This window comes from Temnothorax curvispinosus, unplaced genomic scaffold (assembly GCF_003070985.1).
Source record: "Temnothorax curvispinosus isolate PA1 unplaced genomic scaffold, ASM307098v1 QBEX01010126.1, whole genome shotgun sequence".
NCBI classification, from domain to species: Eukaryota; Metazoa; Arthropoda; class Insecta; order Hymenoptera; family Formicidae; genus Temnothorax; species Temnothorax curvispinosus.
Window position 1 is genome coordinate 432,946 of NW_020219906.1, and position 12,739 is coordinate 445,684.

The 12,739-nt window shown below is 41.9% G+C and overlaps 1 protein-coding gene across 4 annotated transcripts; it reads left to right on the top strand.

The window, feature by feature from the left end:
* Positions 1-3,313: 3,313 nt before the first annotated feature.
* Positions 3,314-12,655, top strand: LOC112459799 (eukaryotic translation initiation factor 4E transporter-like). Of its 4 annotated transcripts, none has more exons than XM_025024123.1 (16): positions 3,314-4,152; positions 4,327-4,424; positions 4,523-4,596; positions 4,694-4,961; positions 5,061-5,963; positions 6,070-6,415; positions 6,504-6,640; positions 6,703-6,783; positions 6,869-7,036; positions 7,130-7,369; positions 7,460-7,649; positions 7,781-7,852; positions 8,100-8,381; positions 9,939-10,112; positions 10,284-10,685; positions 11,139-12,655. In XM_025024123.1, the coding sequence occupies exons 1-16, from the start codon at positions 3,975-3,977 to the stop codon at positions 11,387-11,389; spliced, it is 3,864 nt and encodes a 1,287-aa protein (XP_024879891.1). In that variant the 5' UTR covers positions 3,314-3,974; the 3' UTR covers positions 11,390-12,655. The 4 variants fall into 4 exon arrangements, with proteins under 4 accessions (XP_024879891.1, XP_024879892.1, XP_024879893.1 ...); XM_025024124.1 differs by having other exon boundaries at positions 7,133-7,369; XM_025024125.1 differs by lacking the exon at positions 7,781-7,852 and having other exon boundaries at positions 3,315-4,152.
* The last annotated feature ends 84 nt before the right edge of the window (positions 12,656-12,739 follow it).

Consider the following 12,739-nt stretch of genomic DNA (forward strand, 5'->3'; position numbering starts at 1 on the left):
CAGATACCATAGCGCATGCGCATATGGCTTCTGCCTTCTACTTATGGCTCCTGCAATTTTATGTGCTTCCACCTTAAAGCCCCTTGCACAATGCCAGGCAACAGGCAATAGGAACAGGAAATAACCAAAAAATCGTTAATTACAACCTAAAAAATTCAAATGCTATGATTGGTTGGCAATAGGCAATAGGCACAGAATTTCCAACGTGACGGAAACTCTGTGTCTATTGCCTGTGTCACTGTTTATTCTGCATTTATACATGATTTCTGATTTCTATTCCCTGTTCCTATTACTTGTTGCCTGACATTGTGCAAGGGGCTTAAATCCTATTCTTCGCTTCGCGACATGGGAGACCGTCGAATCGCCATTGGCCGCGTTTGGAAAACACAACGATTCTCGATTGGCCAATAGCCATCGCTCGGAAGCGCTCGCCAATCGCGGGCTTTCCGAAACATTTCCGTATATATATTTTGATGCGGGTGCAGACTCGAATTTCAATTTCACTCAGCGATATTCCTATGGTATATGTCACGTGCACTATAGAGGGGAATCGGAACGCACCCCTGACTCCTGAGAATCAAGTGCACCAAGTACACTGAATATGTTGGTGTGATCGAGAGAAACTCTCTCGACTCTCGCGCTCTCCGGATCGAGTCGACCCGCGCCCCGATTGGCCGATCGCACAGTGTCCGCTGCTTCGCGCGTGTGATTTGTGAATGGGCTTTTATCGTCGACGAATGCCAGTGGCCGACGGCCCCGTCGAACCCTCGTCGACGACAGCGCCTTCCTCGTATCGCCTGTCCCTTTCCACATCGTGTTCCGGGAACTTGTGCCGTAAACTCCATCTCCCTGTTTCCGATCCCCCTCGGCCAGGGCCAGAAACCGTACGGCGTACGGCTAGCGTTGCGTGGGATCGCGGTGGCAGGAGCCAGGAGCAGGAAGACAGGCAGACGCAGGCAGCCAGGTGATCGAGTCAAGAGTCGAGCTCGGAAGAAATCAACGGTGACAAAAGTTGGGAATCGCGCGCCAGCCATTTTCTATTTTTGCATAGCAGACGCGAGTCGCGACTGCCGAGTGCCGAGAGCCAAGTCAGCGAAGAGAACCCAGTGCGTTTGGTGCGTTGCGCGCGCGCGTGTGTGTATGTGTACACGGGATACGGGTACGGGGCCCCGTTTATCTCGTTGCGTGTGATACACGGCGATCGTCGGCGGACGAGAGCTGCTCTGCGCTACGCGAGACCGTGTTGTGACATGAGATGACCGTGCGGCGACACGCGACAGAGATCTCCCGCGATCCAGTGCCACTCGCAGAATCGTCCGAGCCCGTCTCGCTCGCGCGGCTACGCGTGTAAACTCTCACTCTCCGTTTCTCCTCTCGCGGAGTCGCGGACTCGCGTGCACGCTCCCCCCTTTATTCCAGTGAACACGCTCCTCGTTGCTCCTCATTCTCTCTCTCTCTCTCTCTCTTTCTCTCTCTTTCTCTCTCCCTTTTTCTCCGTCTTTTCTCTTTCTCTCCGTCTGTCCTCTTCCCCTTCTCTCGTCCCCTCCTCTCCCCTGTCCACCATTCGCTCATCTCTACGTTGAAACGCTCGGAAAAAGAGGTACACATCGCCCTATCGAGGCTTCGTCGATCGCTGGTCGAGCCGCGACACGTAGAAGGGAAAACCAGTCTGTGATAATAAACAGTACTAAGCAATATATATGCATATATATATATATATATTTAGAGGTGTAAACTAATACGTGTAAAAGGTGCGCGTGCTCCCGTGGTATTTGTGTGCGTGTGAGTGTGCGAGGTAGCTAGAACGCGATCGTGCGCGTCCCGCGTGTACGTGTGTATTCGCCGCGCGCGCGCGCGCGCGCGCTCTCCCGTCCGTCTGTACGTGTGCGTGTGTGTGCGGTGGGTGTTACGTACCACCGCTATCGCTCGTGTATATGGTATACGAGAGACATAGATAGAGATCGCATCTCGGGGAAGATAGCGAATCACAGGGAACTGAGGGAACGGTACGCCGGTATCCGCGCAGGACACCCCATCCTACCCTCCGCCGATCGACGAAGGCCGACGCGATCAACATCAATCAACATCAACGACGCGATGTCCGTCGAGGCTGTGACAAGTGACAAGCAGCAGCAGCAGCAGCAGCAGCAGCCGCCACCGCCGACGGCGACGACCACCACGACGGCGGCGACGACAGGAACGGCGACAACGGCTGCGACGACGACGACGACAGCGACGGCGGCAACGACGGCGACCGCGACGACGACGGCAACGGCAACGGTGGCGAAGAAGCAAGAAGGTAAGAAGTCAACATTAATTTGCTTTTCCGCTCCTCGGCTCCGAGACGACGACGCTGACCAACGCTGACAACCGCGACGAGAATCTCCGGTCTCCCGAGATCTCGATCGTTATCGACGTCAACGACGTCGGGAGATAACCTCGCAGGTTCGTTCGTTTATGGGAGTCGACGTGTTCGCTTTTTCTCTCTTTCGTAAAACATTTATATTCTCCGCACTGAAAACGGAGGAAACGTTGGATTGAGAGTACAGGAAGTGCAGGAAAACAAAGCTGACTCGGTGCTTCTATTCGTTTGTCGGGATAACGCTGACGATTCAAGTACACTCGCTCCATAGATTTGTAATGTTTCGTAGTGCATCTTCTGACCTGTCTGTAGATAAGCGTATAGTTAGAACCGACGTAAATGAAAAAATTCTTTTTTATCACTTTGTATTAATCTTGCTTGCTTCCTTCGTCTTCTTTGTCATCCTTTTTTCTAATTTCAAGATATTTAATACACAAACAAGGATGGCATTAGAATTTTGCCAATAATGTTCTTGCTTCCCCTTTATTATCTGTTTTAGAACCTATAGCATCGTTGGTAATACAGACTCTTTTGATGACGTCTGTTCTCTTTCTCGTATTACGTCTCATATTCTTACACAGAAGATGTATATAACATGTTTAAATATTTTACCGAATTAAGAAAATTCCATTCTTTCTTCAAAGTATTATATAAAGGATGTAAATAAATTTCTGGCTATCGAATTAAGAATATTCTTTCACGTGTGTTCTAATATCTAATTCTAATATATCCCATAGGATTTGTTTGCATGGCGTACGTGTGAATAAGTGTGCAGTTCTCTGTGCAGGATACGTGTACGTTCTAAAAGTCTCCCTGGAAAAGAATCAGTTATATTTAAATCATCTTCTCCCCTCCTCCTCCGTAGCCAATCAAGCGCTCACCTTATCTTCTTAAGAAAGCTTCGATTGGTTTGCGAGAGAGAGATATCTTGTTCGAAGACGGTTGGAATCAGTCAGTCTGCGCTGTACTCTGCTTCCACGACGGCTTACATATATTCCTTCTGTATCAAGTTGTGCGAGTGTGATATATACAGGCAGCGGATACGTAGAAAACTGACCGTATCTAACGTCGAATACGTATTTCGATAACGGAAATAAGGGCTATTCTGAGGTCCGGTGTGTTCGGAAAGTCGGACACGTAGCATATATTTTTCCTCTTTACGAAGAAACACGGGAAAAACGAGAGTTTATTTTTCTAAGCTGCTTTGCTCCAAAGGACAAGAAGGCCAGAGTCTACCTGAAATCGTTTCGCTGATTCCAAGGCCAAGGAAAGGAAAGGGAAAGAAAGATTCCGCGATACTTGGGTCTCGCTGGAGCTTTTTTTTGCATCGATTTTTTAAGGAGAGTGCTTTCACACAGAGACATATCTTTTGTGGGAGAATCTCTTATTTTCTAGTGACTCGCGCCGAACAACGTATTCGTGAAACGGGAATTTCAGAAATTTATTGACCCTCGTTTGCCCTTCACCTGTTTGTTTACATTGCCGAGACGGTTGCGCGAGGAAAAATAACGAACGGTTGGATAGAGCAGAGCGGCCGAACATATAAGAAAGGTATTCCTTTCGCGTTGCTCGCGTTTCGGCGCTTATTCGTGGCAGGACAAACGACATTACAATGAGACTCATCGCCGTCGATCGGTTTATCGGCTCGAATTGGTACCGCCGACCGCGGAAACGACCGCTGGTCGGCCCGACCGGGTCTCCTTTCTTGGACATCCTGGTCATGCAAACCAGATCCTGCCGTTGGTTCCGGAAAAACAAATCTGTCAATCCTCTAAAGCGAGTGACCTTCCGTAAGTACGAACGCGTTGTAAGAATCCGCGAGAATTCTTGGAATTCTCGGCAAATCGTTCTTGTTTTATTTCGCTGAGATTTGGTTGCTCAACCGGCGCGCGAAGCCGTCCGGTCCGCATTTTTCCACATTGCACGTATTTCCTTTAATTTTATTTTTTTTTTTTTGCTTACAGGAGATGAAGCCATTATATCAATGTCGGTGGCCGGTGAGGTGACTGACGCTTCGATCATGGAAGTAGGCCGTTCTAGACCACAGTTTCAATATTCTCGGGTAAATATCGTTTGTGCAAGTGTTGGAATTTCGCAAGATAATCTGTCCACGATCCATGCGATATATATATTATCATCTTTATGTTCTTTTTTTTCCAGGAGGAACTTATGCTGATAAAAAATTTGCGATTATCTAGACGTAGGCCTACATTCCTAGATGTCGCTTATAATAAGTGAGTTGAAAAGATTTAGGAAAATTTTTATCTTAAATAATCGAAATATATCAACGTGTTTGTCTCGCTAACCGCCAACACTTTGTTTCTCTTGCAGCTCGCGAGGCGTTTGGGATCCCGAACGCTGGCATTCAGATAGAAAGCGTAGCGATACACCCCCGAAAGAAGAAAGGACTGGACGTGGTGATCAAATCACTGAGAATCATAGTAAGCGACGTAATAATGGCGATCCACGAGACCGAATACGTAAAGAGCAAGATGGCATCGTTTTGAGCCCGCAACGAAGAAGTTTTAATTCGGGATGTTTCGTTAACGTGAATCAGCCACCAAGCCGGCGTCCGGAGAGCCCGATTGGCAAAACAGAGGTACGAGTCCCTTTTCCTGAGAGATGTGCGCGTTCCTGCGTTTTTCATTTACATCGCTTTGTATTCTGTTTATAAACACACGTATGAAATACTTCATAGGTCAGTCATCGTGAACCTGTTCGTCGAATCGGTAGCGGCAGGATTTTGACACGAGATATATGGGACTTTAGAGCGGAAAATGAAAAGATGGAATCTGAGCGTGCAGATTATGGTTTTAGATCAGGCACGGCTGCTGGTGGCTCTCTGCGTGATCGTGATAATAGAGATAATCGTGACGGAAAGGAGCGGGACAGGGATCGCGACATGCGGGAAAGGGAACGCGACGGTCTGCGGGAGCGGGACGACAGGTTTGAGCGGAGATCATTCGGCCGGGATTATGGGGATCGTGGCGAGAGAGAGCGCGATCGTGGCGACAGGGGAGTGGAGCGAAATGAGCGGAACACGCATCAGATGGATCGCGATAAGGATCGCGGACGCGACAAGAGATTCGGCACGGATCGTCGACGAACTTACAGTGATACTCGTGATATGGACGAACCAGAATGGTTCAGCTCGGGACCTACGTCTCAACACGATACGATCGAGCTCAGAGGCTTTGAGGATATTCCCGAGGAGAAGGTAATGATGAGCAGCGGTAATGCCAAGAGTAAGAAACAAACCCCCGCGCAAAAGAAACGGGGCAAGAGGAATGCCACAACAGAGAAGGATGACAAACCGAATGAGAATTCGGCGGGTCCTAAAGGACGCAGCACTCCGACCGTTATGGATCAACCTATGAACGCTGTGCAGGCACCACATTCTCCGATTTCCGAACAGACTGAGCCACCTGTCACACGACAGAACAAAGAGAACGACGTCAGCGAGAGTACCGTCACTGAGCCAACGTCCGAATCGAGAGAGAACTCCAGTGCAAATCAGAATCAAGAGGATTCGCATCCCGATTTTAATCTGGATGAGTTCCTGAAATCTGATACGTTCTCCGGCGTCTCTGGTCTGTTGACGGTGAGTCGGCGTCTCTTTAATCCATTTGTAATATTCATGTCTCAAACATTTGAGATTACTTAATTTTTTTACGTCATTCAAGCACGTGTTTTCTTTTTATGTATAGAATGGTGTTGGCTCGAATAGTGGTACTGGGTCGCGATTCAGCCAATGGTTCAAAAGAGAAAGTCCAGTTCAGCAGGCGGATAGTCGTAGAGCTTCCATACAAGATGAATTGCTGAACAATTTATTGAATGACATCACCGAGCCAAATATTCAAATACCATCGGTGACGGAATCAAACACCTACTTTGCTCCAATTTCTCCGGCCACGATGACCAATAACACGACCACAAACGGCGTAAAACTACTCGAAATGTTACATCGCGGTAACAAGCCAAATCAAAATGGTCAGGGTGATGCGAGTAACACGGCTATACCTATGATGAAAAATTGTTCTATTAAAGATTTAGGTAAGACACAGATGTCGTTTTATCAAATATTATCGTCAAGTAAACAACGTAGTACAGTGAAACACGATAGGTATAAATTTCTTTTTAGAAGTTGGTGGTAAAGTTGTACACAGTTTGGAAGAATTGGAAGCACGTATGCGGGGTGGTGCTCCTCCACCTGCAACTTCGACTGATGCACCCCGTGTAAATAAGACTGAAGAAGATCTCTCTGCTTTTAAGAAACTGGTAAGTCGATATATGATAATTAACTTTGCGTTTCACAAATATATCAAAACAATTTTTTTTAGCTTGCTCAAGTGACTGGAGGACAAGCTGTGCCTGCAGCTAACGGACCTATCACCCAAAAACAACCTGTAACTTTAATGCAAGTAAGTTTATATTTAATTTTTTTGCTATATATCAATTAAACACGCATATACGTTGCATCTGTTTTTCATTTTTTGTGTCTTTCAGTTACTTAATTCGCAATTTAAAACTCAGCCGTCGTCGATGCCACATCAACCGCCCGCAGAACCAATTCATACTACAACATTTAATCATGTTGGTCCCCTTGGTCCTACTCAACATCCGCATCAGGCTCAGATGCAACATGAGAATCTATTGAAAGTCTTGCAAATACAGGTATGATATATATATATTTTTATGTTTAATATCATTCTTTGTTTGATGATGAATGTACGATGAATTTTGACAAATGACTATATGTAATATTAGCAGCAGCAGCAGCAACAGCAACAAAAGCAACAACAGCAACGACATTCCGATATGCTATCGATGATGATGCAAGGTAATCAGCGGATGCTAGGTGTTAGTCCAGTACCGACGGAGATGCAAATGATGATAAATAATGTCCCGTCGAGTCAAGAGCTTTTGCAACGACCAGAAGCTCAAGCAATCATTCAAGGTTTACAGCAAGGGGAGATTACTAGGCAACATCTAATACAACAATTGCAGGTCAGTTGATTATGATTATTTGCAATAGACTACACATGATTATTAAAGAATATAATAAAGATTTTTTTTTTTTAATTGCATCTTGCATAGAATCCTGCAATGCAGCATCGCCATCGAGAAGTGCTGGTGAACATTTTGAAAATGTATGGTGGCACTACACCTCGCACTTCAAGTCCACATCCTCATCCCGCTGCCCCTATTCCTCAGGATCACATACTGCAACAGATGCTGTATCAACAACAACAACAACAACAAAGAATTCCGTCTCCTATGAATAACGGTAAGACGTTTTATATGCTCACCACCTTTTTTAAATGTTTCTCTTATTTTCTCGTAAAGGCCAATTAAAAGTATAGAACCTTTGGTTTTTAAATTCAAATTGAACGATTTTGTACTGTATTTGGAATGCAGCTTATTGTCCACCTCCGATAATATCACCAAATTTAACAGCTAATCCTAGTACTTTAACGGTACAACATCCAGGTAATACAGTAAAACAATACAATAAACTTTGTATTTTGTAATTTTTTATATTATCTTTCATATATATAAAAAAAATTTCCAATTAAAATTACATGAGAAAATGGCTACATATGTAGTGTTTACATTTGATGAATTTATTCAATTTAAATTTAGTGTTGGGCAATATTGTCAAGTTGAAAAAAAAATTTTTTTAATTTAAATAATTTACTTTTTAAATATTTCTATTAATAAATTATTATTTCAACAGTGATACCACATAGAGTACCGTCACCAAGGGAGATTGTTATGCATACTCAGTCTATAATGCAAAGTGCTTTAATTAAGAAGAAATTGGAGGAGCAGCGTGAGAATTTCCGTAAGCGACAGGATCAGCAACAACAACAGCAGCAGCAGCAGCAACAACAGCAACAAGTTCAGCAGCAGCGCGTGTCAAGCCCTGTTAATTCACCGGCTAAGCAAACAGCGAGTCCGCTCGCTTTCACTCCAACTTCCGTTTTACGCAAAATGACTGCTGATAAGGAACCTGACGGTGCGAATCAATTCTGCCAAGTAGAAACGACCTCTTCTATCACTCCTGCAATTAATGGAAATGTTAATTCTCGCATGTCTAAAAACAATCATCAGATGTACACCGCGGCTTCTACCATTAATCTATCTAAGCTTTCTGATTCTGTCAATCAGGTGCAAAACGAGACTCTTAAAATGATCTTCCTGCATTCCGCTATAGCTAATAATACAAATAACACGTCCACTTTCGGTACGGAAGAATCGGCATTAAAGACCAAATATTTGTGTCCATTAGAGCAGAAAAAAGACTCGGAAGATAATTCGAAAATTAACACAATGAAGGAAAACGTTTTCCTTGAGGTTAATAAAAATGCAAACGACGATGCAAAAACAACCAAGTCTGATGTGGTAGATGGTGATAACGATACCAACAATAACGATTGTGTCTCGCTTGATGAGGCACTCTTAAAATCATCTGAGTTAGAAACGTTGGTAGACGAAAATAAAATGACCGCATCTACAGCATCAGACAAAATAAAGAACGTTGATTTGCAAAATGCTACTTTACTCGCAACCGGTGAAAACGTCTAATTGTGCTGTTACGTGGATGAGGAGTTTGATAAAGTGCACATTAATATTTCATAGAATAGTGAATTCTTAATTGTTATTCAGAGCTATGTTTTTCTTTCTATTATTTTTGCGTTATAATGAAAAGCAGCTGTTTTGTTTCTTCGTTTAATATCCACAGCGTGAGATGCTTTAGAAGCTTGAAAGATGTCTCTTTAATGTGACAGATATTTTGAAATATTATTTTTATTTTATATGTGATAAAAAAGCACTTTATAAAATAAACTCTTCATTTCTTAACATAGATTTATTACATTTTTGAATAGTATGTTGAAAGATAGTTTTTTTTTTAATAATAAAAAGCTTTATCCTGTCTCATCTGCTTTAACTTTCCTTTTCTTTACACACAAACACACTCACTTTTTTCCTATTTTTAATGTTGCATTTTTTCATCAATATATGAACTTGTTATGCTTTTACTTTTTCTACTTGAGCCGCATTTCTGCTTGATCCTTTAGCTTGCCAAAATTGCATGCGTTATGTTTTACAAGAAATGAATGTAATATAAATAAATGTGTAACTGACGGCTGCATTTATTATTACTCGCATAAAATTTTTACAATTACAACTAATTAAAACATGATCACAATGTGTCTTGAGTGATGAGCATACAAAAATAATTAAAACTGTCTATACTGAAAAATGGTGGGAAAAATGATGATGGAAATGGAAAATGTTGATAAATCATATTTAATAAATATTTAATTAATCTACGAGCTATGTGTATGTATATATAGGTATGTACGTATGTATGTATGAAAATGACATGAATCTTGAGGCCTTTGATTTCGCAAAGATGTTTATAAGAAAATTGGCCTTGGTAAACACTAAATTTTTTAAAGAAAAAAGAAAGGCAAGCTTTAACATTTGTATTTACATCATAAATGATCACCTTTTAAGTATAGTCTTAAACGTGCTCATCATAATAAAATTGTTACGTATTTGAATATAGGAAGCAGCACGGAGCCACCCAAATTGTCTACGCAAACTCAAGCTTCTCAGATGCAACAAATGCAGTCGGCTGCGGTTCAGTTACTTGCACAGGGAGCTCTCTCGAGACACACCGCATTGCGATCACAACCTGTTCAATCGACATGGTCAAACCCATCGCTTAAACAGCATCCAGGTTTCTATCTTTTTCAATTTCCCGTAAAGTTTCGGAGAAATTTTTTCATTATGATCTTGATATGGATATCAAGATGATTTAATCTAAATGTTGATTTTTATAAAATATCGTTTAAAAGACTTGATAGCAAAATGTAGCTACCATGTTTAATTGCATAAATTATAATTTCAGGTCGACCTATAGTAAAAGGCGGTAATAATAGCAACGCAAGCGGTAATCAGTTCCAATATAATACGGGAAATGCAGAATTTCAACAGCAGCACAGAACGGTCCCGAATGTTTACGGCAATCCACCACGATCTAAACACACGATGGCAACTTCGTTACCGCATCATAATGTTCCACAATACAACGTAGCGCAGAACTCGATTATGAATCAAAGATCAAATCCTATGAATCCCCAGATGAAGGCGCAGCAAGTCCCGACACATCTCGCTAACATGCAACAACAACAACAACCACCACCACCACACGGAACCGTTAACATGCAACAGCAACAACAACCACCGCAGAGAACTGTAAATACGTCGATGCAACTTGTCATGAGCCAAAACTATAATTCTAATCGCACAGGTAATGATTCGATAAAGTACGCAAACTAGTGTTTTGAATCAACTTGGGTAAAAAACGATCCCCGACCTTAGACCTTTAAACATCAATATTTGCTAAACTCAAAATTCACCTCTTTATCCTATTTACATTGATTTTCAGGTGTTGATCCTCTCCCAAATCAGATTGCATGCAACGGTGTTGAGAAATCAAAAAAATAACCCATTCTTGGCCCTCTCCTTCATTTAATCCAGTCTTGACGTCATTTATCCCTCCTTGGATTAAACTAAGTAAACAATTATTAATTACGTTGGAATGCTTTACACTAGAGAATTTTATAATAGAGTACCGTCGGAGTATATAAATAATATCGACAAATTATCGTTTTTATCATCTTGCGTGATTAATCCGCATACATAATAATATTTGCTTTTGTTTAAACTAAATGATGTCTATAACATTGAATTATATGCACAGATGGACGGGCGATGCGATCGCAGCAGTTGAACATGGCAGTCGGCCGTCAACCTTCACCGGGCCTCGGATTTGTGGGCAGTAACGGAGGTGACCTTTCGCCAACATCTAATCAACTTGCGCGATGGTTCAGCCCAGAACTTCTCGCTCAAGCTCGGGCCGGCAAGCTCCCGGAGCTTGCACAAACAAACGTCCTGTCATTGGAAGAGCTAGAAAGACTTCAACACGCATCAACCACAATAGTGCATAACTAAAGTGACATTGTACTCGACGTACGTTTCAATTTCACAAGCACGAATGTGCATTGGTAACGCGCTACTATTGGTCGGAGAATCGTTCTCTTCGTACATCTCCCTTTACGTCCGAAGCACCTGCGTAACATCCCCTACATAGATGCTGGATACATGCCGCTAAATTACAAGATGGTGCTCGCCTACGTCGATCTTTTTATCAAGTCTTTATATTGACAAGAGGTTCGAAGTAACGCCACGTATTTTGATTAGGAATAGAGTTGATTAATCGGTACTTTTTATTTCGAAAGATCTTTCGTCGAGAAACATTGCTGACCGCGTTTGCGAAGCCATTTTTCCAAGTTTCGCGGAATGTTGATTAGAAACTACAAATGTACAGAATAGTATATGATATTAAGAACGAAGCGTTAGAACGAAGAAGCGGACAAGCTTTCTATGCATACGACGTATTGTTTATAAGACTGAAAAAATTTGAAAATTCTTATTGTTGATCATATGACAAGCTGTTTGAGCTTCATATGCGTACTTTATAAATGACAACACACGTAAAGATCTATTTGCCTAAGATAAAACTGCAAGTTTCTTATGAACAACTCCTCTGTCTCATTATCTAGCAAGAATCTGAAAATTATCTGGCGACTTGAGCAATTTCAATGTTTTTTTTTTTTTTTTTTTTTTTTTTTTTTTTTTTTTTTTTTTTTTTCTTCAAAGTATATTTGTACCAACCTCTTATTTTTTTGTTAATGATTAATAGAGGTATTACGAGGATGTACTATGAGTGTATTTTGCAATGATTCGTAAGTATTGAAAGCACCTTTATATGATTACGTTCCTTTTATTCGGAACAAAGCAAAGCGATATTTTTTCACGCTGTCAGCAGGCATAAAAATATATAGTATATATTATGTATGTGTCTAATGCAAAAGAACTCAACGTTGTCGCCAGCAGGAATAACAACTAGATAGTCGATATGTTTAATCTAGTATTATTTATAGAGTACGTCGCGTGCGCTTGCTTATTTACAATGGGACTTGCAAAAACCCTTAGGCAAATAATACGCAAACTCCTCGAACTTGTGTGAATTGCAAGCTAGCACCTGATTACAATTACTTACACAGAGCGGTGGTGTCGTATTTAATATTCTATTCGTATTACTGCAAACAATGCGACCTTATTAACACGAAAAGTGAAATAAAACGATGAGTATGTGACATCAAGTCGTACATATATTATAAAAAATAAATATATAATATATACTTCTCGTGTGTAGAAGAGCGCGTGAGAGTGCGATGTCATTATCCTGATCGAAAGTGATATATAGACCTGTCTCTTAATAAAGAAACTCGGAAGATA